We start from the raw sequence: 26410 nt of genomic DNA, 5'->3' as shown, positions 1-26410 counted from the left end.
ACCGTACACAGGGCAGTGTCAGTATATGCTGCAGACCGTACACAGGGCAGTGTCAGTATATACTGTAGACCGTACACAGGGCAGTGTCAGTATATACTGCAGACCGTACACAGGGCAGTGTCAGTATATGCTGCAGACCGTACACAGGGCAGTGTCAGTATATACTGTAGACCGTACACAGGGCAGTGTCAGTATATACTGCAGACCGTACACAGGGCAGTGTCAGTATATACTGCAGACCGTACACAGGGCAGTGTCAGTATATGCTGCAGACTGTACACAGGGCAGTGTCAGTATATACTGCAGACCGTACACAGGGCAGTGTCAGTATATACTGCAGACCGTACAAAGGGCAGTGTCAGTATATACTGCAGACCGTACACAGGGCAGTGTCAGTATATACCGTAGACCGTACACAGGGCAGTGTCAGTATATACTGCAGACCGTACACAGGGCAGTGTCAGTATATGCTGCAGACTGTACACAGGGCAGTGTCAGTATATACTGCAGACCGTACACAGGGCAGTGTCAGTATATACCGTAGACCGTACACAGGGCAGTGTCAGTATATACTGCAGACCGTACACAGGGCAGTGTCAGTATATGCAGGACTTATCCATGGTGCTGAAGCTGCTCCTCCTGCCTCTGCTTGCCCTGACACTGCTGATTAACCCTTCCTTCCCTCTGCAGCCGTTGGGGCCCCCAGGCCCTGGTGCAGCCCGCTCTCTGCCGCGCTCCTCGTCCTCTGTGCTCCCCATACTGATGAGCTGTGGTTGGAGGAGGGAGGCAGAGGAGAGGGGGTGTAGAGAGCAGGGGGTGGGGGACACGCAGCTTTGACGTCGCCTGGCTGCGGCTACCAAGCTCCAGCTCCTCTCTCCACGTAGATCCCAACGTGACCACACACAGCTCTCTCCTTCCTGCTCCGTCTGCACACACACATCCACACACACTGACACACACACACACTGACACCCATCCACACACGGCCGCTGGGTGCGGGGGCACCCTGAGCCTCTATGCATGCAGCCCCTGGATGAGAAGAATAGTAATCCACGCTGCAATCCCTCCCTGCCAGGTTTAGCTGCATTTCCTGCAGCTGGGGTTGGTCCTGTGCTCTCGCTTCACTCATTCATTCTTATGGGGGTCTTCTGCTGCCTGTCAATGGCTCGGATCTGATGAGGGACCCCCCCTGCACCCCAGCTCTTTCCTTCCTATTCTATTGCACCAGCTGGAGCTTGGATTTTTGCATTTGCAATGGCAACTGACGGAATGGGGGTCGGAGAATCTGGAGGGGTTTGCTTGGACTGCAACGGGTCTGATCTCTTAATTGTTCTCCAGGGACCACTGCCGGTTACTTTTTAACCCCCACCCTTCAATCCCCCCTTCCCCAACCTCTACCTGCTTGAGATTGACCAAGGAGCATTGCACATCATCTCACCTGATTGCATGGGAGCCCTACCGTAGAAGAAGAAGACCCATTCATGCTAAGAGCAATACGGTCCTTCTTGAAGACCTGGGTCCAGAGCCATGGCCAGTGGCCACCTGTGAGCTGCAATCTACACTGAGAGCAGAGGGTAGTTTGCTGGTCCTTGGCCTCTGCTGGATATGTCCATGTTAACCTGAAGATGGATTTAACTTTCGTTGTCTTGTGGCTATTGACACTTTTCATTGAAGGCATCTGTAGCCAAGGGGTTTATGGTGAGTCTTGACATGAAATTCCTGAACATTGTCTTCTCCAACTATGTTCATGACCTTGTCTTTTGCATAGCGCTCTTAAAAGCCAGCACTACGATGACTATTTGCTGCCTATCTGGTCTCATATGAACCAGGTAGGACTTTATGATTAGGAACTTGGGTGGTGAGCACCTACTGAGCTCCATGATGCATGGAAAGGAGCAGATACTAGGACTGCTTACAATGTATTCATGTTCTTCTCAGGTTCTCTGTAGTCCATGTCTGTCTACAGACCAGACTTGGTGTGCACCTTCTATCCACCACTTGTCTGGAAGCTAGAGTCTACACAGTTGGCCTCCTACTGAACAAGCCTAACTAGGGAGATGCCATTAGTGTAATCACAGCAGAACCTCAATCCAGTGTTATTGCCGGCGTCGCATTCAGTCCTTGCAGACATTATAGCTCGAGCTTGCAAATCTTCTCCAATCATCCAATTTTCCTTCGACAAAACAGTTGAATATTGTGGAGGTAGAAAAGAAAAATGTCTAAAATGTCATCTAGATGTGATGGCGGGGACTCTGTGGTGTGGATCAGACCTAGAGTGGTGCTGATCCTTCACCGCTGCATCATTGACAGCCTCAGTTCTTCAGCTCCTCGGGATTAAATAGGCGACCAGAGACCGTTAGGGGCACGGCAAAGTAATGACAGCCAAAGTTGGAGACTTGAAGGTGTCATCCAAGGGATGGTGGAGGCTGTATGATGAAGCGTGAGGGGGGCTGCATGCTCTGATGTGTTCTAGCCGGTGCCATGTCGCCGTCATGTGCACTGTACGTAGGAATAATCTGCTGGTGCATGTTCTGGAATCAACTGTGATTGAATAATTTCCTTCCCCATATTATAAATACACTAATGGATGACAGATGGTGTTTGCAAAAACACGTCTAATCCCAGTATACAGCAGTGGTTGCCAATATTACTTTCCAGTGAGATATGACACAACCCTCCCCCCTCCCTCAGGAGGTGAGAATACCCGTATATTTAGGGCTGACATGATCAGTCCATGCAACCAGCAGCAAAGTATGAAGGATCCAGTGTGTGTGTGTGTGTGTGGGGGGTAACATGGTGCCTGGAGGGGGCTTATTGGATCGGGGGCGTGCCCGAGTCCCAACAGACCCCTCACTGTTCTCACACAGCAGCATCTCTGTCTTTTGCAGGAAACCCAATATGTTAGGTCAGTTCTGTTAAAAATTCTACACGGCCGATGGCAGCCCCATGCACACAGTCTGCGAGGAGGCATGGAGGGCCACCGTCGCCTCGGCGCGCACGCTGCAAGCTTCACAGCCCATGAGATGATTATTTTAAGACATCTCCCAGCAAAATGAGCTACATCTTGTTCGGGATGATGAGATTTCATGCCAGGGTAATTGGGTAGCGTGGAGTATTCATGTGTTTCCTAAATACAGATCAATGAACAGTAAATGGCGAATCAGGCGCTGAAATACGGGGAAGAGAAACGGCGTCGATGGTGTTTGAGCATCAGGAATGCCCGGCTGCTTCTGAGTCATTTCACATAGAATCTAGGTCAGCAAAAAGTCAATGCCAGATGGTGACAGAATTTACCCTCCACATGCCACTGCTTAGTCCCTGGACATGGACTTTACATCCACCTAGGAAACAGACAAAGCTCACCCACCGTCCCCGCACTCACCGCATATACTTACCATGTAGGCCACATAGCGTAGGTCCTGCCTCCATACATCTACATGCAGAATGCAACCCACACGTATGTCCATCCATAGGACTAGCGGATTGATGGCTAATGCACGCGGATCCAAAGCTTGTAGTCCCCACTGCCGACCTGCACAGGTGGAGGCTGGTGGATGAAGGCATGTAGATCCAGACAAGAGGCGGGATGCATCCAGTATCTAGAGTCAACCATACAAGAAGCTGCTGCATGTCTGGGAGCAGTTTATGGAAATCCTTAGATACATCCTGTATATTAGAGGGGGGTATACTCTACATATATTGTATAGGAAGACTACTGTGAGTGCACGTGTCCATGTGACCAAGGAGGGAAATAATGATCTGCAGTTCGGCATAGAGGTGGATTTAATATCAGAGATCAGCGGGAGATTCTCATTATATGTCACCGCTGATCACAGATATCCCCACCTAGAGATATGATGGAAGGAACTCCAGCTGGGCTTTCCTACACCTGGGCCAACCACTCCATTTGGTGCCCTACTCCTGTATTGGCACCTAGCACCCCTCTAGATATGCCCGTGCCAGTACAGAGTCCTCTGTCACCCTCTATTCCATCTCTAAATCCACAAAACAAATCCAATGATATAAACTACAGAAGTCTCCAGGCTAAAATTTGGCAGCTCTTCTTACTTGGTTTTTGAGGGACATATAGATGTCCACCTGAGATGTGTGGTGAGAGATGACCAGCTTTTGAAAAAAAAAAACATGATTTCTTGATACTCTGTTGGGAGTTGATTATGCTATACGTGTCTATGTGTGGACACCCAGTGGTCGTGGTGTGTATTACAGCCTGTCCAGAGTTTTAGTAGCACGTTATGACAAATTATTGAGTTTTTATGGTGAGGAACTGGAGTCCTTAATGAAATTTAAAAAAAAGCTCAGGGTGGAGACATCTGTATGTGCAACCAGTGCTCGATACTGTGGTGAGTGACAATCCTGAGCTCCACAAGCTCTGATGATGTCATCTGCTGTCTGTAGCATCTGCTATGATCCAAAGTTATATGGCCTGGCTTTGTGAACGGTTCTCATACAGAACAGTAGGACATCTGAAGGGCTTCCTAATGAAAAGCTAAAATTGGACTCTTGAGTGCCTACCAGGTCCTCCTTATTCAATAGTATCAATGACTATTAATGCCATGCTCCACTTTGATTAGAAAGGTCCTTCAGAAATCAGCTAATCCTGCTGCTCGGGCCCCCCTGATCGGCTGCTCTCCTTCGGGGAACCTAGCTAGTGGAAATTAAGGGGAACTAAAGCATTGTACTGAGTGTACTGAAAGGAATGGGCTATCAATGGACTGCCTATATAATATAAGGGTGTGTGGGGTCCTCCAGAGAGTCAGATACTTTAAGAATCCGGCAAATTGATGGACTCCTATGGTGGCCTCCTCTCCTATGGTGGCCTCCTCCTGATATCACCAGTAATCATTTCCAACAGATCTGAAGACAATAATATCACCACTAATAAAAACCTGATAGAACTGAAGCCCACTGGTGGCAAATACCACTGACCACCACTGGTCACGAGAGATCAGGATTCCCCCATTGACCATTGATGTCCCCCTAATCCCCAGTAGAAGGAAAGCCTAGAGGCCTCCATACCATATTACCAAAGTCAACACTTACCTTTTGCCAACATTGACTTGTTTTTTGCACCCCTTTGGTCTACCCATAATGGAAGGTGACCGGTGGGATGAATGGATCATGATGAGTGATACGGGGAGATCTATAGTTCTAAACATGAAGAAAGATCAGTAATTGTCAGTGAGATAACGGTTTAATGACTTGTAGAATATTCTTCATATTTCATCGTTCACCTGAGCCTCATTTGTCAGCAGACGTGTTGGCAAACAAGCAGATTGCTCGCATTGCTTACATTTACCTCTCCACTCCGACTTTACACATGGTTGCCTGTGGTTTACAGATTTCTCATGTTCCGGATGTCAGGGGTTCAGGGTGTAACGTAACATTATGAAGCTTCACCAAGAACCTGGGCAGATAATAACGGATAATAGAATGTTGTGTTGTCTGGGACGACCTCCCAGTGCGGACTCCTCGCTTCCTGTTTGTATTTTATCCCTTTCACATCTCAAAGTCTTTCCTGAAGCTGCCCCATAACCCAAAGCGTTACTCCTCAGGGTGGAGATCTGATCTGCTGCTGCTTCCTGTAGGACATGACTGTCCGGCGACCATATTATCATGGATCTCTTCTCTAAATGTAGAACCTGTTATGGGAGCTGGAAATTCATGCTCAGGTTATAAGACGACAACTGAAGGTTTCCATTAAAAAATGGGGATATTTTGCAAACTTCATGAAGGGAATTACAGGAAAAAAACACAGAATAATTGTATCCAACATCAAGTGTCCATATTGTGTCCGCCCTGAAGCTGTCATATTAGACGTCCAAGACCCCTCCCTGGACCTCTGTGTGTCTTCCGCCATGTCTGTCACTCTTGACTTTATAGTAGGTGTTTTTGTCTTTATATGGAAGCCTATAAAAAATATTCTTAAAGGGGTTCTCCTATAATTAATGTAAAAAATGAAAATAGACATCATGTGTACATGACAATCTTCACCAAGCTAGAACCAGCCCTGAACCTCCCATGGATCCAGTGCTCTCCCCATTCATTGCTCCAGTTGCTCTGCTACATTCTCTTGAAGCTGATAGATCAGGGGTGCGTCCTTTCTCAGGGGTGCGTCCTTTCTCAGGGGTGCGTCCTTTCTCAGGGGTGCGTCCTTTCTCAGGGGTGCGTCCTTTCTCAGGGGGGCGTCCTTTCTCAGGGGTGCGTCCTTTCTCAGGGGTGCGTCCTTTCTCAGGGGTGCGTCCTTTCTCAGGGGTGCGTCCTTTCTCAGGGGTGCGTCCTTTCTCAGGGGTGCGTCCTTTCTACTGCAGGTCTCTCTCTATCACAGCTTAGGGGTGTTGTAACGGGGAGCCGGCGACGTGCTTCCCCTCTGCAGCGCCGCCGGCATCCCGCTAGTGAAGAGGACGCGGCCGGCGTCCTCATCTCCATAACAACCAGAGGGCGGGGAGGACCCGGCCGCAAACGCTTCCTCGGCGTGGCCGGTGTCCTCCATTCTCTAGGCAACGAGCACGTGGCCGATATTGATGAGTCGGCGCTCAGCTGTTCTGAGTTGCAGGGGACGGGTCATGTGACGCTGGCCACGTCAGATGACCCATCAGGAGGACCTATTTAAACAGGTAACCTGCTGGCCACAGGTGGCCTGTGATTGGTCTTGCTACCCTCACCAGCAGTTTCGTATTGTGCATTTCTGTGTTTTTGGACCTCGGCTCTGTTTTTGACCTCGACCTTGTGACCTCCCTGGATTTGAGGTGACCTCTTGGCTTCTGACTCCGGATTGTGTTTTGACCTCGTTATTGTATTGCTCCATGTGTACCTCCTGGCTTTGACTTTGGCTTGCCTGACTCTGTTACAGTATTCCTCTTATCTTCTTAGGCCCCTGCACGTATCTAAGCGAGGGACTGCCGCCAAGTTGTACGCCATCGGTTAGGACGGGCCATGGAATAGGGCAGCACTTATCCCTCCCTCCGGTGTGTTCTTTCTGCTTTAGCTCTCTCTCTCTCTGTAATTGAAACAGAAGATAGGCCTGGTGCCAGTTAAAGATTTATACTGAGCACGTGCGACCACCTCAGTGAGTTGGACAAGAAAGAAGGAAAAGAACAAACAGTAGAAGGCGCTGTACAGATACATCTTATCTAATAGCTCAGTAGCTATACACAATTTTTTATTACATGCAATTACAAAACTATTCAGTCCCAGGTGCTGGTTTGAAAAATTTAGAATATTTTTCGAGCACAACCGCTTTGAAGGGGTTTCTTGGACCCAGCAGATCCCAAAAACCATCTTAATTATTTCTATCATGACTGTAGAAGAAAGTCAGTAATATAGAGGATCCACCTTTCATAAACTCGGCCATGTGACGCTCCTCTTCTGAAAAGACGTCCCTTCCGCTGTGGATGGGGGCAGAACTCTCCCTATGTCTGGCGCATTTGCGGATTAAGAGGAGTCAGGGGTTTATACATGCACCAGAAAGAGGACTAGTTCAGTGGAACGTCGGCAGATGCAGGGTTTTCGGAGGAGGACGGTTCCCCAGCGGCTGATCCACACAACTGTGAGTTGGTGCCCCCTTGAGTTAGAGGTTGAGTGTAGAGTTACTCCTTACATTGAATATAGTTTCTATAAATTTTACATCCTATTTTACATACATGACATTATCATACAGTACAGACCAAAAGTTTGGACACACCTTCTCATTCAAAAAGTTTTCTTTATTTTCATGACTATGAAAATTGTAGATTCACACTAAAGGCATCAAAACTATGAATTAACACATGTGGAATTATATACATAACAAACAAGTGTGAAACAACTGAAAATATGTCATATTCTAGGTTCTTCAAAGTAGCCACCTTTTGCTTTGATTACTGCTTTGCACACTCTTGGCATTCTCTTGATGAGCTCCAAGAGGTAGTCCTCTGAAATGGTCTTCACTTCACAGGGGTGCCCTGTCAGGTTTAATAAGTGGGATTTCTTGCCTTATAAATGGGGTTGGGACCATCAGTGGCGTTGAGGAGAAGTCAGGTGGATACACAGCTGATAGTCCTACTGAATAGACTGTTAGAATTGGTATTATGGCAAGAAAAAAGCAGCTAAGTAAAGAAAAACGAGTGGCCATCATTACTTTAAGAAATTAAGGTCAGTCAGTCAGCCGAAAAATTGGGAAAACTTTGAAAGTAAGGGCTATTTGACCATGAAGGAGAGTGATGGGGTGCTGCGCCAGATGACCTGGCCTCCACAGTCACCGGACCTGAACCCAATCGAGATGGTTTGGGGTGAGCTGGACCGCAGAGTGAAGGCAAAAGGGCCAACAAGTGCTAAGCATCTCTGGGAACTCCTTCAAGACTGTTGGAAGACCATTTCAGGGGACTACCTCTTGAAGCTCATCAAGAGAATGCCAAGAGTGTGCAGAGCAGTAATCAAAGCAAAAGGTGGCTACTTTGAAGAACCTAGAATATGACATATTTTCAGTTGTTTCACACTTGTTTGTTATGTATATAATTCCACATGTGTTAATTCATAGTTTTGATGCCTTCATAGTCATGAAAATAAAGAAAACTCTTTGAATGAGAAGGTGTGTCCAAACTTTTGGTCTGTACTGTATGTCCCCCGTGTGTCTGGATGATAAAGACACGATCGTGTCCAGTAAGGACAGTATTGACTGTCAGCTATAAATCGGAAGACCCAGGAATAGCGCTCGGCTCAGAAACCGCTATATTACAGAACCCAGGGAGATGTTATAGTATGATGGTGCAGAGCAGCCGTCTCCAACGTGTGGATCATTAGCTGAAGTGTGCCAGACTCTGCATAGCATCTAACTTAAAAGGACAGGAGCACTGCATGGTCAGCCCTTCAGTCAGCTTCTCTCAACCAACCAACACTCCCAGCAATGCTGATTGGCTGAGAACAACTGACTCCTCCCATATGTCCTGTTAAGTCAGATGCTCAGCCACAAATTCTTGTTCCAGGAACTTGTAGCAACCACTGGTTAAGGATGGACATTAGATGTACAAAGGCTAATGGTGACCGGAGTGGCCGACCATTTCAGTGTTCGGGGGCTTCCTACTAGGAGTAGACAGTCTGCAAGTTACCGTAAAAAGAAGTCAGTGACCCCGCAGTGTGTGAGGCGTGGTGGGTATAATGTGCATGCTATTGGCTGGAGATAATAGCATTAGCAGGTGTGATTGTAATTACATTTACTGTTCTCCTCGTCATGTCTCGGTAGGTTTGCAGTTGTGTCTTACTCCTTCCATTTTCGGATGATGGATTGAACAGTGCTCCATGAGATGTTCAGCGCTTGGGATATTTTTTCTAACCTAAAACTCTTTTATACTTCTCCACAACTTTCTCCCTGACCTGTCTGGTGTGTTCCTTGGTTTGATCACTAATGTTCTCTAACAAACCCTTCACAGAGCAGCTGGAGTTATACCGAGAATACATTACACAGGTGGTCTCTAAGTACTAATGAGGTTGGTCACACTGGATTTATTTTAGGGGGGATCAGCGTACAGGGGGCTGAATACAAATGCACATCACACTTTTCTGATTTGTATATATTAAAACATTTTAAACTCAAGTATCATTTTCTTTTCACTTCACACTTTGTGTTGGTCTATCACATTAAATCCCCCAAAAAATGTAAGTTTGTGAGAGTAACCTGTGGAAAAGTTCAAGGGGTATGAATACTTTTTCAAGGCGTTATAGATCGATAGATATTAGACAGAAGGATAGTTAAATAATACCCATATATTGTATTTTTTCCTCTTTCTATTGTTGCATTTTTGTGGACAATACCAGCTTGAAAATACAAAAAAATTGCCCAGCAGAGGGCATTCCCAGATGTTTTTGGGTGTCTGGGGGTGGGGGTGTCTGAAATGCCCTTAATTTAGCAGCAGTGGAGCCCCTCTCTGTATTATGTCTCACTCTTGTGCTCCTGTTTAGAGACTGCTTAGAAAAATGGCTACCTACCTGTGCACTGTGGTTCTTCAGTCGGCCCATGTACATGCAGTGTACACACGAATCCTCCCCGCCTTTCCAGTTTTGCAAATTAAAAAAAAAACTGATTCTGTGATATTCTGTCACGAGATGTCCACCCTGTACTGTGCGCGTCTGACAAATTCAGTGCTCCTACATCTGCAAACTCCACTCCTATACACCTGACATACTCAGCTCTAGTATATATAATACGATCAGTCCTTCTACATTTTACATACTCAGCTCTGCTGCATCTGACAATCTCAGCGCTGTTACATCTCTGCGTCTTGATTTGACTGAAGGAAAGGCAGGTCAAGTAATTAACAAGCCTTCCGGATCAATGACCAGTCGTGCCAAGGCTGCGGTGGTCTGTGATTAGGCCGGGGCTACACAAGATCGCCATGTAGCAGTGCAGACATTGCCCTGAATGGGGTCGCAGCAGGAATCGCAAGCTGCAGTGGCCTCAGAATCCTGCTGCAGTCCTATGTAAATCCACAGGCTGTGTTCACATCTGGACGCTCCCTCACAGATTCCGCCATATTTGCAGAGTACGGAACTATTAGTACTAGTGAAATGATGAAACCCAGTGGATCCCATAGTAAGTCTGTCAGATGCTGTTGTTCTCTGTCTTATCCATCACAAATGGAATTCACAGCATAACACACTCAGCACTGCTACATCTAAGAAATACTCAGCGCTGCTACATGTAAGACACACTTAGCCCTGCTACATCTAAGAAACACCCAGGCATGCAACAACTATGAAAGACTCGGCTCTGCTACGTCTAAGAAGCACTCAGCCTGGCTACATCTAAAACATACTCAGCTCTACTACACCTAAGACATACTCAGCCCTGCTACATCTAAGAAACACCCAGGCATGCAACAACTATGAAAGACTCGGCTCTGCTACGTCTAAGAAGCACTCAGTTTTGCTACTTTGAAGAAACGCTTGCCCCCTCTATACAGTATAAAACACTCTCAGCTGTGCTACATATAACAGACTCGGCACTGCTATATCTAAGACATACCTAGCCCTACTATATCTAAGAAACACTCAGTTCTGCTACATATTTGACATACTCAACCCTGCTACAGCTAAGAAGCACTAAGCCTGGCTACATCTAAAACATACTCAGCTCTACTACATCTCAGAAACACTCAGCTTTGCTACATATAAGTCATACCCTAGCCTTGCCACATATAAGAAACACTCATCTCTGCTACATCTAAGACATGCAGTACTCAGTCCTACTACATCTAAAATACACTTAGCTCTGCTACATGTTAGACATCCTCAGTCCTGCTACATCTTCTAAGACACCGTCAGCTCTGCTGCATCTGTAAGACTCTAGCAATAGCTGGTCTAAGAGGTTCTGCAGCAGCCAGACACGTCTTCCACTCTAATTGTCGCAGCCCCTGTGGACTCTCGGGATGAGGGCGCAGGACACGAGGACATCCCGGGAGAATTCCGCTCCCACCTTCACCCTGCGCAGTCAGGCCGGCGAGGGCCCAGAAGTCATTCCCTGGGTGGAATATTTAAGAAGGGTTAGGACCCTCTCAGAAGAACAGGGCACCAGGGTTAATCTCCGGGAACCTGGTGGCGGGCGGAGCGGCCGTCATCGCGGGGTCAGCCGGAGAGGTTTTCAACGACTCGCTGCATTTTATTCCGGTAGAACCTTCCTCTCGTTTCTCCGCGAACGCTGGGAACTTCCTTCCATTCTTCAGCTTTTCGCAATTCCTCGTGAACTTACAGGATAATTTTTCCCTGTTCTTTCTCCTCCGTGACGTCGGCCGCTCTGAGAACACGCGGGATAAGCTTGTAGAATACTAGAAAAACATGGCTGCTCGCTTCTAGAAACAGCGCCTCTCCTGTACACGGGCTGCACATGGTATTGCAGCTGGGGCCCATTCACTAGAATGCTGTAATACCAGACATAGCCGGAAGGTCGCCTTGTTTTATTACCTCCGACCACCCCTTTAATTCCATCAGTCAACCGATACATCGCATTATACAGCTACAAATGACATGCTTTGAGCTTTTCCCCTTAAAGTGCAGGTGTCGGGTCTGTATCTGAGGGCGTCGTCTGACAGCGGGGGCAGCGCTGAGCGCGAGGATATATCATTCTCTATTAGTCCATTCAGCGCTCGATATTCAGCCAGGACTCTTAGAGAAAGCCTAGGAGTCCTGCTCCGCCCATCACTGCAAGGACATTCACTATATGTCCCTGGAAACAGCTATTCTTTCCTGTTTTTCCATAGGTTTAGCTCTCGCGTATTTCAGGAACATCCTGTCTGAGTATTTTTCCCGTTTTCCTGTCTTATTTCTGGAAAGTTCCGCCTTCCTTAGAACAAATTCTTAGAGCATTTCCTCACTTGCTTTTAGTTGATCATCGCTCTGTGCGTCCTGTGATGAAAATCAGCCCTTCATTCAGAGAGCTTGTGGTTAGCGCTTATACACCGTCGCTGGTGTGAAGAGCAAAACTGTAATGTAAAGCATGGGGGGGCAGAGTAGAAATCTAAAGGGTCATAGTGGAACCAAGCCATAGAGCGGCCAAATCTTGAGAAATAGAGCAGGTCCTCAAGACCTGCTAGACCCCTCTGCAGAGGTTTATGATACGTACAGATGTGGGAGGACCAGCGGTAAAGGGCCCCCCTTATCTCTGATGGGTAATGCCAACTAGAACAGAAGGAGCTGGGTCTAGTTTGTCCTCCATATTCTCCCTTTGTGCTGCTTCGCTCGTCCATTATAGGTCACCATTGTGGTGAAAGTTGACCTCCACAGAAGCTGATGGGATGGGACCAGCCTTGGCCGCTGCACGGTCATCTTCTATGGTATGTCCCCCCTGAGCCGAGCATCTAAGGTTGGGACACATCTGATAAATCCAATCGGCATGACTGTCTGGTGAGGAAACCATCTCATGGTCTTCATCCCACCCACCAGTGGAGACCATGAACCGTAAATCTTTGCAGCAGATATTTTGATGTCCTCCTCTTCATGAAAGTCGGCGGTGGCTGGAAATCGGGCCTCCATGTACACTGATCATCTCACTACGGAGTGATTCGTCCTCATCAGCTTGTACTAGACCTTCTCATTCTCAGGTTTCATGTTTGTTTATGCAGATTCCCTCAGTGCTCATCCAACTGTGCCGAATCAGCGCGGAATAAACTGCAGGCGCTGAAACCGCAGAGCCATCGGCTGATGTAGTGTCTGGTGACCAGACAGAGGCCAGGCCGCGCGCATGGGACTGCGCGTCATATGAGGCTGAGATCTCGGTCATGATCCTGCTTCCATTATATAATACTCTTATATCATAAATCTGTAAAATGAGAAATATTCTCCTGAAACTTCCTTTTCCCCGTATTATTACTCCAGTAACAGAGAACTTTCCAGGTTTCCCAGATGTGAGGAGCTTTTATTACTGTGTGCAGCTTTATAATTGAGTTCAGTGTATGTACAGTATGCAGTAAGCTCCTGAGCTCCCCCTAGTGGTGACCACAGGCAGACAGAATTCATCATTTAAAGGAGCCTTCTAGCAGGACATCCCTGATTTCCCCAGGCACGTGCCTTGTAGTGGTAGCTCACTTAGCGTTCACTTTGCGATCTTAGCTGCATTCTGGTGAAAAAGGACTTTTAATAAATATGCAAATTTCAAGAAAGTTCTTTTGCTTTTTACTGGGAGGGGGCCTCCTTTAGGCTCCTCCTGCCTTAGGGAAGACATGAGTAAAGTGGGCTTGGTCTTCGTTGCAGACTAACCTAAACAAAGCAACATGTTTCCACCACAGTAGACAGCTATTCTTTCTGACTCTCCCATACACATGCACACTCGGCCGAGCATGCATGTGTTCTTAATGAGGAGAGCAGATTATAAGTTAACACTGGCAGACACCTCCGCTTGTTGAGTTTCCCCCAACCTCACCTGTTGTGAGAGAGTTGGAACACCACGGTACACATACAGATACAGTCCTGCCAAAATGGAGGAGCTCGGCCTCCTCTGTTCTTATAGGTATTTGCAGAACCTCTTCTTAGATCTGTCGTTGACGGGATTTATTAGGAAAGCAGAATAATAGGATGTAGACGAGGAGAGGTGAGCGTGTGCAGACGGGAGACATCAATGGAGAGACAGGAAGGAGAGGGTATAGACAAGGAGAGACATAGGAGTAGAGAGTCAAGAGAGAGCAAGAGAGAAAGACCTGGACAGAAAGAGAGAATACAGAGTGCGAGTATGAAAACGAATGAGAGACAGCACAAAAAGAAATGAGAGTAAGAGGAGACAGCAAGAGAGAGAGAAAGAAAGTCCAAGAGCGAGAGAGAGGCTGACAGAGAGAAAAAGAGAGCAAGAGAGAGAAACCTGGACAGAAAGAGAGAATACAGAGCCTAAGTATGAAAAAGTATGAGAGACAACACAAAAAGAAATGAGAGTAAGAGACAGGAAGAGAGAGAGGCTGACAGAGATAAAAAGAGAACAAGAAAGAGAGAAACCTGGACAGAAAGAGAAAATACAGAGCCTAAGTATGAAAACGTATGAGAGACAGCACAAAAAAATAGGAGAGTAAAAGAAAGATACAGCAAGAGAGAGAGAGAAAGCCAAAGAGCAAGAGAGAGAGACTGACAGAAAGAAAAAGAGAGCAAGTGAGACAATAAGGCTTCTTTCACACGACTGTTTTTATTTTCCGTTTCCGTTTTTTTCGTTCCCTATACGGAACCATTTATTTCAATGGTTCCGCAAAAAAAACGGAATGTACTCCGTATGCATTCCGTTTCCGTCTTTCCGTTCCGTTGAAAGATAGAACATGTCATATTATTGCCCGCAAATCCCGTTTCATGGCTCCACTCAAGTCAATGGGTCCGCAAAAAAAAAACCGGAACACATACGGAAATGCATCCGTATGTCTTCCGTATCCGTTCCGTTTTTGCGGAACCATCTATTGAAAATGTTATGCCCAGCCCAATTTTATCTATGTAATTACTGTATATGCCATACGGAAAAACGGAACGGAAACGGAAACACAACGGAAACAAAAAACTGAACAACGGATCCGTGAAAAACGGACCGCAAAACACTGAAAAAGCCATACGGTCGTGAGAAAGAGGCCTAAGATTCGCAAGTATGAAAAAGCAAGAGCGACAGCACAAAAAGGAATGAGAGTGAGAGAGGCAACAAGAGAAAGAGACAGAGAGAGACAGCAAGAAAGAGAAACAGTAAAAGGAGAGCAAGAGAGAGAGGGAAATACAGTTACGAAGCGAAAAAGAGACAGTAAGAGTGAGAAAAAGCACGAGAGACAGCATCAAAAGGAATTAGAGAGTAAGAGAAAAACAGACAGAACAAATGAGAAAAAAAAAACAGTACAAGGGGGGAAGAAGGATCAGGCATGTTGAGTTTTATATGCCCAATCCTTTTGTTCTCAGGAGAGATAAGCCGATGCCAGAGTTGTCAGCAGCTTACTCCCCGCTCCCCATTCGGCATACAGGTACGCTCATGTGTATGGGGGAGGGGAATAGCTTTCGGCTGAATGAGCATTTCCAATTAATAGTGTATGTCCTCCTTAAGAGACCAGCAGGGGGGATGTGGGAGGGAAAGAGACAGCAAACGAGGAGAGAGACTGCTCAGTGATAAAGAGACTGAGGATGAGAGCGAGGGTGGGTTAGAGGCATGAGAGCTCCTGACACCCGACGAGGTTCACCATGGTGGTCCCATCGTTATAACGGATGCACCGGATAGCATTCGCCTGTCCTCGTGGTGGTCCCAGTGTTATAACTGATGCACCAGGTGACATCCACCTGTCCTCGTGGTGGTCCCAGCGTTATAACGGATGCACCGGATAGCATTCGCCTGTCCTCGTGGTGGTCCCAGCGTTATAACGGATGCACCGGATAGCATTCGCCTGTCCTCGTGGTGGTCCCAGTGTTATAACTGATGCACCGGGTGACATTCGCCTGTCCTCGTGGTGGTCCCAGTGTTATAACTGATGCACCGGGTGACATCCACCTGTCCTCGTGGTGGTCCCAGTGTTATAACTGATGCACCGGGTGACATCCACCTGTCCTCGTGGTGGTCCCAGTGTTATAACTGATGCACCGGGTGACATTCACCCGTCCTCGTGGTGGTCCCAGCGTTATAACTGATGCACCGGGTGACATCCACCTGTCCTCGTGGTGGTCCCAGTGTTATAACTGATGCACCGGGTGACATTCGCCTGTCCTCGTGGTGGTCCCAGCGTTATAACGGATGCACCGGGTGACATCCACCTGTCATCGTGGTGGTCCCAGCATTATAACTGATGCACCGGGTGACATCCACCTGTCATCGTGGTGGTCCCAGCATTATAACTGATGCACCGGGTGACATCCACCTGTCCTCGTGGTGGTCCCAGGGTTATAACTGATGCACCGGGTGACATTCGCCTGTCCTCGTGGTGGTCCCAGGGTTATAACTGATGCACCGGGTGACATTCGCCTGTCCTCGTGGTGGTCCCAGTGTTATAACGGATGCACCGGATAGCATTCGCCTGTCCTCGTGGTGGTCCCAGTGTTATAACTGATGCACCGGGTGACATCCACCTGTCCTCGTGGAGGTCCCAGCGTTATAACTGATGCACCGGGTGACATTCGCCTGTCCTCATGGTGGTCCCAGTGTTATAACTGATGCACCAGGTGACATTCGCCTGTCCTCGTGGTGGTCCCAGTGTTATAACGGATGCACCGGATAGCATTCGCCTGTCCTCGTGGTGGTCCCAGTGTTATAACTGATGCACCGGGTGACATTCGCCTGTCCTCGTGGTGGTCCCAGCGTTATAACGGATGCACAGGGTAACATTCGCCTGTCCTCGTGGTGGTCCCAGCGTTATAACTGATGCACCGGGTGACATTCGCCTGTCCTCATGGTGGTCCCAGTGTTATAACTGATGCACCAGGTGACATTCGCCTGTCCTCGTGGTGGTCCCAGCGTTATAACGGATGCACCGGGTGACATTCCCTGTCCTCGCAGTCAGAGCTGCACTCATTATATTAGAGATCTGGCCGTCAACCATAACATTATCCAAATGGAAAAATTATTGAAATTTCAGACAAGGTTTCGATTTCCATCGCAATGGCCGCATACATTTCACACTGAATCTCCACCGGGTGCCCCAGCAAACTGCGCTAATTTTATTCTTCCTCCAATTAATTTCACTATCTACTGGCAAGGAAATTCCGGGGAGGAAACAATGCGCTCCTTCAGTCCACGAAAGCTTTTACACCAGGGCTCTCATGTATCGCTAATGTCTCAGACAAAAAGACGCCATCGCTGAGCTGTGATTGGCTGCTGAGGACAGCGAGGGCGCTTTATCCTAAGACAAGACAGAAGAAATTTATAAGAAGTGGTGCAAATAAAACAGGAGCACAAGCGATACCTCAGTAACCGATCGGCATCCCCCCCTCCCCGGCGCCGATCACTGCGGAAGAAAGTAAAACGACTGCTTACAGAGAAAAGTATGAAAAGATTTTGTGCATGTCCCTTTAAGAAACCAGATTGTAAATGGCAATGGACAGCAGTCAAGACTTTTTATAATGGAAGGCCATACAGCCTGAGATACAGATGTAGCAACGGGGCACTTAACGCATCAAATGTACAAATGCTGCTAATTGTATCTTCATTATTGAGGGTTTGTTGCGTTGTCAATGTAAAATGTGTTACAATATATCATGTTAAGTGTCAAGTTAAAGATTGCTACATCTGTACGGAGAGGGAGAGATAGCAGGAGTGAGTGAGAGAAGGAGGAATAACGCAAATGAGAGAGAAAGATAAGAGAGTGTGAAATATAAGACTAGTGAACACAGGAAGAGCAAGAGAGAAGGAGAGAGCAAAAGAAAGAGAAATAAGGAGGATGAGAGAGAGAGAGAGAGAGGCCAGAAGAAAGACAGGAGGAGGAGGGGAAAGCAGAAGAAAGGAGAAAAAGAGTATGACAAAGAGAAAGCATAATATAGAAAGAGAGAGCAATGGCGAGCAAGAGAGGATGGGAAAGAGAGCAAGAGACTGATAGAGAGAAGGAGAGCAAGAGACTGATAGAGAGAAGGAGAGAAAGAGAGCAAGAGACTGATAGAGAGGAGAGAAAGAGAGCAAGAGACTGATAGAGAGAAGGAGAGAAAGAGAGCAAGAGACTGATGGAGAGAAGGAGAGCAAGAGAGCAAGAGACTGATAGAGAGAAGGAGAGAAAGAGAGCAAGAGACTGATAGAGAGCAAGAGAGCAAGAGACTGATAGAGAGAAAGAGAGCAAGAGACTGATAGAGAGAAGGAGAGAAAGAGAGCAAGAGACTGATAGAGAGAAGGAGAGAAAGAGAGCAAGAGACTGATAGAGAGAAGGAGAGAAAGAGAGCAAGAGACTGATGGAGAGAAGGAGAGAATGCAGGAGAAAGAACAAGACTGATTTTTCTAGTCATCATCTGATTTTGTCCTGCCCTGTATATAATAGCCTAAAAGGTTTTATATCTAGAAGAAAGATAGATGGTAACAGAGAAAGATAAGCAGCACAGTCAACAAACGGTCGGGGGAAATCCCTCTCAAAATCACGGACCAGGGTACAAAAACTTGAAAATACATAGATAGATAATAGAGAGATAGATAATAGATAATAGATAGATAGATAGATAGATAGATAGATGATAGATAGATAATAGATAGATAGATAGATAGATAGATAATAGATAATAGATAATAGATAGATAATAGATAGATAATAGATAGATAATAGATAGATAGATAATAGATAATAGATAGATAGATAGATAGATAGATAGATAATAGAGATGCATTTTCTGCCGTATAAACCCCTTTTTCCCGATTTTACGGATGCGACGTTTAGAAATATCCGTGCAGTAAATTCACCTCCAGGATGCGTCCACTTTGATTGAGTTTTCACTGAACCTCACAAATAGCGAGTATTTTGGCGATGAATTGAATGTCACAATTGCCGTTCTCTGCTCCAGAATTCTCCTGTCTAAGTGGAATGGAATATGCAATTTGTGGAGATGACATGTTATTGCCGTGTTTCGGTGCGGCTGTCGGGGGACACTCAGAGTGTTAGATTCTGCCGAGATTTCACACCTAAATATTCAGCATTAATATATCTGCTACGTGTGGCGAGAACCGTACATGATTCTTGCCGTGTCAGATGGAATTTCCATCACGGAAGATATATATGTACACTAATTCAATTCTAAAAATGCAATGAAAAATCATAAAAATGCAGCTATAAAAAAAAAGCAAAAAAAATGTATCCTAAAAAATATGTCCTTTTCTTGGTCTGTATTCACACGTAGGGAAGGTCACTGGGGGCAGCAACCAATCAGATCACAGCTCTCATTTTCATTAGGCCTCATGCACACGACTGCTGTGTGTTTTGCGGTCCGCAAATTGCGGATCCGCAAAACACGGGATCTGTGGATAACACTAATAATGTGTGACATAGCTTTACAGATTCCTTTATTAGCAGCCCTAGTCTGCTCCCCCCTGGGGAAAAAAGACACTGCTAATTTGGACCTCAGATCTATACTCCAATGCCTCTGCCCCCCCCATTAACAATGCAGACCACCTAAACAATGCCATCTTCAATGGCCTCTACGGCCAAGACAGCCATGTGGGCAGACCTAGCTCATACTGGAGTCACAGAGGGGGGGCACACACAGGGGGCGCAGGGAGCACACACAGATCATAGAGGGGGGGCACACACAGGGGGCGCAGGGAGCACACACAGGGTTCACAAGGAGCGCGCACAGGAGGCACAGGGAGCGCACACACAGGGGGCGCAGGGAGCGCACACAGGAGGCACAGGGAGCGCACACAGGGTACACAGGAAGCAGACACAGGGGGCGCAGGGAGCGCACACAGGAGACACAGGGAGCGCACACAGGGTACAGAAGGAGTGCACACAGGAGGCACAGGGAGCGCACACAGGGGGCGCAGGGAGCGCACACAGGAGGCACAGGGAGCACACACAGGGGGCGCAGGGAGCGCACACAGGAGACACAGGGAGCGCACACAGGGTACAGAAGGAGTGCACACAGGAGGCACAGGGAGCGCACACAGGGGGCGCAGGGAGCGCTCACAGGAGGCACAGGGAGCGCACACAGGGCACACAGGAAGCAGACACAGGGAGCGCACAGAGGAGGCACAGGGAGCGCACACAGGGTACACAAGGAGTGCACACAGGAGGCACAGGGAGCGCACACAGGGTACACAGGGAGCACACACAGGGGGCGCAGGAAGCGCACACAGGAGGCACAGGGAGCGTACACAGGGAGCACACACAGGGGGCACAGGAAGCGCACACAGGAGACACAGGGAGCGCACACAGGGTACAGAAGGAGCGCACACAGGAGGCACAGGGAGCGCACACAGGGTGCACAAGGAGCGTACACAAGGAGCGCACAAAGGAGGCACAGGGCACACAGGAAGCAGACACAGGGGGCGCAGGGAGCGCACAGAGGAGGCACAGGGAGCGCACACAGGGTACACAAGGAGCGCACACAGGAGGCACAGGGAGCGCACACAGGGTACACAGGGAGCACACACAGGGGGCGCAGGAAGCGCACACAGGAGGCACAGGGAGCGTACACAGGGAGCACACACAGGAGACACAGGGAGCGCACACAGGGTACAGAAGGAGCGCACACAGGAGGCACAGGGAGCGCACACAGGGTGCACAAGGAGCGTACACAAGGAGCACACACAGGAGGCACAGGGAGCGCACACAGGAAGCACAGGGAGCGCACACAGGAGGCACAAGGAGCACACACAGGAGGCACAGGGAGCGCACACAGGAGGCACAGGGAGCGCACACAGGGGGCATAGGTCTCTGCCAGAGGGAGCACAGGGCGCTCACATAGCTCCGCCCACACAGAACATCTGATGTGTGTGGCAGCAGGATTCTAATGCTGTGCACTGACCTAGGTCTGGTGGGGTGGACAGCAACGGACTGCTGCAGCATGTTAGAATGCCGGTGTTCTGTCAGAAAACCTTACCTCGTCAGATTCCCTTACCCCACGTGACTTCTGGGGGTGTGTGCCTCTGTGCAAGCACAGCACCTCTACGCAAGCGCAGTACCAGGGCATAGGTAAGGTAAAATTACAGTAGAGCGTTGACTCATGGACGCGCGCACGGGAAGCGCGCTGCGTAGTGAGGGTAAGGAGATTTTGCAATCCGCGCGTGCGCAGTGTGAGGGTAAGGAGATTTAACAAGACAAAATACCATCAGATCTCCTTACCCCTGAGAGCGCACGCGTGGTTGGGCGCACGCGCGGTGTCCATGCGCGCGTTCATGAGTCAACTCTCACTGTAATTTTACCTTACCCATGCCCTGGTACTGCGCTTGCGCGGAGGAGCCGTGCCGTGATACTGCGCTTGCGGGAAGGCGCATACCCCCGGCACACCCCCGGAAGTCACGTGGGGTAAGGGAATCTGACGAGGTAAGGTTTTCTGACAGATCACCGGTCACAGGGAGCATGTGGAGGAAAAGACTCCCACCATCAGCCCATTTAACTTTCAAACAGCAGGGGGCCCCTTTTGGAAAGGGGGCCCTGGGCAATTGCCCTGTTTCCTCCCCCCTAACGCCGGCCCTACCTACTGGAAACCCTAAGGCTCCTTTGAAGCGCAAGCTGTCTAATCTTGTTAGAAGTTGTAGACAAGCACAATTACTGCTCCGTCAACAATCACTGGCATTGATTAGTGGTATAGTGGTTACACTGACGAGCGGACACACTTCACATAGAAAGACGACATTCCACTTTCTATATTAGCACTCAGTCATATGGCAGCGGCAGCACGGAGAGGGTCAGCCTGGGCCTACTTCTAATCAGGGCCAATCACTTATAGCTGGGCAGCAAGTGGTTAAATCAGCATAAGAAACAATGTCAATTTGGGCACCAAAATATTACTTTGTAACTCAGGACTTCTGAGTGTCTGAGAATCCTGGAAAGATACAAGACAAGTGGATACGGTGACCTCAAGCCCACCACTCCCAGCAAAGTGACCCCAATCAGACCAATGCAAACCCCCAAATTAATACAATGTATACATTAAATAGACACAATGTCACTTAAAATCACAATAATGTAATAATCATGTCACATGAAGAGCATTGGGATTCATGGCCACCATAAGGACCTTCCCACTGTGAGACGGTGGTGGCCCAAGGGCAGCTTAATCCTCTAGGTCTTCCCATTCAAGTCAATCCTCACCCTACTACTTAAAGAGGTTTTGTGGGGTTTCCTCAGGATAGGTCATCAATATCTGATTAGTGGGGGTCGAGGCACCAGCTGTTTGAAGAGGTTGTGATGCCTCCCAGTGACGTCACGTTCATCGGTCATGTTGGCCAATGTTCAGTTCAGTCCCATTCAAGTGAATAGCCCTTGGCTGTAGTACCAAGCACAACCACTATACAATGTAGGGCACTGTGCTTGGTATGCTGTGAGTAGGCCACATCGCTTACTGGAATGCCACGGCCTCTTCAATCATCTGATCGGTGGCGGTGCAGGTTGTCAGACCTCCCAACAACGGGCCGTCTTTATTGAACTCCCAAAAAAACACTTTAAAGGGGTTGTCTGGTTGGAACTCTTAGAATTTCTACAGGAAAGAGCAATGTGCCCGACACAGTCATGAATTCTATGGGCAGCATATTGATTTCAGCATTGTATAATGCTCTCTTTCACCTATGGGGGCACTGCAGGGAAACTAGACACTTTTTACCAGGTTCGATCACAGATTAAAGCTGATGTCTGGGGGTGCTGGCCGTGAGACACTCTACTCTGTGATTTATTTTTAGTTATTCATTGATATAGAAGCAACATATTCTGCGGCGCTGTACAGATATTTATCCCTTGACTGAGTGTTTTTTGGAGTGTGGGGGGAAAGCAGAATAAGGGCAGGAAACACACGCAGAAGGGGGAGAACGTGCAAACTCCATGCCTCGGTCAGAGTCAAACCCAAGACTGAATTCTGCTTCAGTACACTATTTATATTTGTATTTAAAATATATATAAAAAAAGCATAAAACAAAAATTCCGATAAAAATGATGATGATGGCGAGTACATAAAGTTTCCTTTTGACAAGTGACATTTTATGTATAATTTGATCCATAATGAAAAAGCTGGGGATCGCGGCTCTATCTTGATGGACGTTTCTGCGCAGGTTGCACCAGTGTCACAATTAATCACATATTTTCTCTACTAGTTGAATGTTGATTGTAAAGTACATCACTGGCGAGGCCCTGACAAAAGCCTTGGTTTCTGTTGGGAACGTTATGATTATAGATGCGAAAAATGATTTATTTTTTTGCAAATTAATCTTGCTTTGCAAGGTTTCTGTCAATTTATATTTTATCACTTCAGGGCAAAGTATTAGATACAGAAATCATGGGGAAGGATGATTAGAACATGTGTTTTTCCAGAACATACCATATTTATCATAGTAGAAAATGGACTCTCTTCTCCTAGGGGGTGGGATGTTTTGCAGGACCCGCCCAAGAGGAACCACATTGTTATCAATCAAAGCAGGTAGAGGATTGGCCTAGAGGTTGTATAAGGAAAGCGGAGGGAAAGCAAACACCAGACTCTGGGCTGGTGGCAAAAGCAGAAACCATAATTAGTGGCTCAGTTTGGGGACCCTTTATTTTATGTATGCCACTGTTCATGCCATCATGTATAGACCAATATTCAGTTTCTTTAGACTTTTTACATGCTCCCTACTTTAAATGCCTCGAGCAACATTTCTATCAATTCTGATGGCTGGAATGGTGCAGCTTGCGTGGAAACCAATTGATGGAGACTTCTATCTGTGGATAACCTGCAAGGCAGCGAAGTAGAAGCATCTTGTAGTCAGCAGTGGAGAGATATTTGTGGTTTCGTTCAGGTCCACCATCAATGTTTAGCTTATAAAAAGTTCTTCAAGGATAGATATGAGATAGATAGAGATATCAAGATCTGGGCCCCTGGGCATTAAAAGCAGGGGTGCACCTAGCCTTTCTGCTGCCTGAGGCGAAAACTGAAAGGGCCCCCCCCTCCCCAATGGCAATTTGTTAACCTAACCCCTTCCCCTCAGCCCATGGCCCTTCGGCTGCCGCCCTCTTGCCCCTACCTGGTGCTGCCTGAGGCGATCCTCACCTGGCCTCATTGGTGGTGCACCCCTGATTAAGAGTCATAAGTTCCTTACCTACCGTTCTATGACCTAATGGACCAGTGAGATCTGAAGCATACCACCAGTCTGGCCCTGGGATTTGCAGCCTAAAACAGCAGCAGGTGGTAGACTCCCATTGGCAGTGATGTAACTAGAAATAACTTCATATTTTTTCGCAAACCCCCTCCTCCCATACAACCCCCCACTCCTGTGGGTAGTCAAGATCGCTGTCTCAGACGAGGCCCGGCAGCCGCTTCGGCCGTTGTTTCCGTGAAATCCACCTCTGAGCGGCACTTGATCTCTGCTCCGGCGTCGTGTGCGGCAGTGAGCAGCTACTGAAAGTTTCTGTAAAGTTTGAGCAGCTTCTACGAAGAGAAAAGAAGTGCCTGCGGCTCCCCGGGGGCCTCCAGGAGCAGCTTTATTACACGCTATAGCGTTATTCAGATGTATTCAGGACATTAACATATAAACAGCTTACTTGTCTTCTGTGGATTTTATTGCTCATTCGCATCTGCAGCGGGGAGGCTGTACTACTGTATATCGGAGGCGCGGTCTGGTGCGGGGCCCATATTTCTAAAATGTGAAATGCCAAGATGCTTCGTGAAATGGGTCCTGCTAATGAACAATCTGGGGACGGCCATGGGGAACCATAGAGACCAGACATTGTGCGCGGCATGGAGACACACGTGTTGGCTTTTAGGCAGTTTATTCTGATTTCTGTAAACAGAACCCGATAGAGAACATCTTCCAAGGAGGTCCTACCAGGAGAGTAACGAAAGAAAGATCCATAAATGACTTCTGGCCTCGACATTTCTTCTACTGTTTGACTGTTGTACTAGTTTCTGAGCATGCCGGGTGACAACCAGTATGGTGGCCATTAGTGCTCATGCAAGGGTTGTCATCCTGCTTTCCTAGAGTCCAGAGATATGTCCACCGCTTTATCCTTAGGAAAATTTCTGATTTAATCGAGCTGAACTTTACGATCCGTATTACGTCTGCGAAGCCCAGATCCTGGATGGTCCTGCTGAACTGAGTCATAGAGTTTTGACTCTGTTCACACAAGGATCATGGCTTCTTTTATAATAATGTGTGCCTATCCATAATGGAGCTGATTGACTTTAAAGGATCCATCAAGGTTCTTGAATTGTTGACTGTATGAATAGGTTGAGAGTGCGCACTTCTCATATGTTCCTTGATATCCTTTAACAGGGTTTTCAGGGATTTATCAAGCTACCTTAAATAATCCTAACTTGCCTGCAGAAGAAAGTTTTCAATCGACTGCCCATTGTGGAACCCGTCACGTGACGTTCCTCTCTTTGGAAACCCTACTTCCACCAGCGCCTTGTCCTTCAGTCTGAAAACCTGGTTTCTGATCTGGTGTAAGGACAGGGATGTCACTTCCGCAGCCCAGCAGAGGGGTGTGCTGTGGAAACTACTGTGCAGATGAGGAAGATTTAGGAATTTGCTCTGTACCAGAGAGAGGAATAGTTCTACCCCTTTTCAGATCACCTTCACCATCCTGGTGACATCCCATCCATAGATCAGACCAGAAACCGGTTATTCAGACTGAAGGGCGGCAGAAACACATAACTTCAAGACTGTAAGTATACTGGAAATTTTCTTCTGCAGGCAAGTTGGGATTAATTAAGGTGGGTTGATGGGTCCCTTATAACATCGTGTACTTGCAGTAGGTGGAAAAATAACACTCCCGGTCCACTGTGAGATTATGTTTTTGTTAATTTGCATACATTGACCATCAAGGGCTGCAGCATTAAAGAGTGAATTTACAACCGAGACAGAGCAGAGGATGGGAGTGGTAGTAGCTCTGGCAGTCAATCACAGTGGCTTTCTTCACACCATTGCTCCCTAGGGCCATGCAGTGAAAGTAGGGCGCACCCTTTCTTCCCTCGGGACACATCCTGATTCTGGAGCTCCTGCCTGATGGTAGCTGGGGTGTCTTTGGATGGGTGCAAGGCAGGGTGTGTTGAGTGCAATGGCCAGAGGTAGAAGAATAAGGCTAGGGCTACACGGCAGCAAAAAGGGTACAGCTACATTGAGACATGTGTTGCGCGACATTTATTTCGAACTAATGTCGTGCAACATTTTTTGTAATGATAGCCTATGGTGTCACACTGCAAATTTCGACATGCTGCGACTACGACGCGACAGACACACAAAAATCCAACTTAGATGGATCTTTTGCGACTGTCATGCTGCAGCATTAAGCATGTTGCGGTGCAACACCATTGACTATCATTATAAAAAATGTTGCAC

General features: G+C 47.6%; 1 protein-coding gene across 2 annotated transcripts in view; it reads left to right on the top strand.

The window, feature by feature from the left end:
* The first annotated feature begins 1116 nt into the window (after positions 1 to 1116).
* MDGA2 (MAM domain containing glycosylphosphatidylinositol anchor 2) overlaps positions 1117 to 26410 on the top strand; it is a 427922-nt gene continuing 402628 nt past the window's right edge. For both annotated transcript variants that reach the window (XM_040412379.1, XM_040412378.1), the window contains exon 1: positions 1117 to 1698. In XM_040412379.1, coding sequence (XP_040268313.1) covers positions 1626 to 1698 — 73 coding nt within the window. In that variant the 5' untranslated portion in view covers positions 1117 to 1625. The remainder of the gene's footprint in view (positions 1699 to 26410) is intronic.

This window comes from Bufo bufo, chromosome 11 (assembly GCF_905171765.1).
Source record: "Bufo bufo chromosome 11, aBufBuf1.1, whole genome shotgun sequence".
Classification (NCBI taxonomy): domain Eukaryota; kingdom Metazoa; phylum Chordata; class Amphibia; order Anura; family Bufonidae; genus Bufo; species Bufo bufo.
This window is presented reverse-complemented; position numbering and strand designations above follow the sequence as displayed.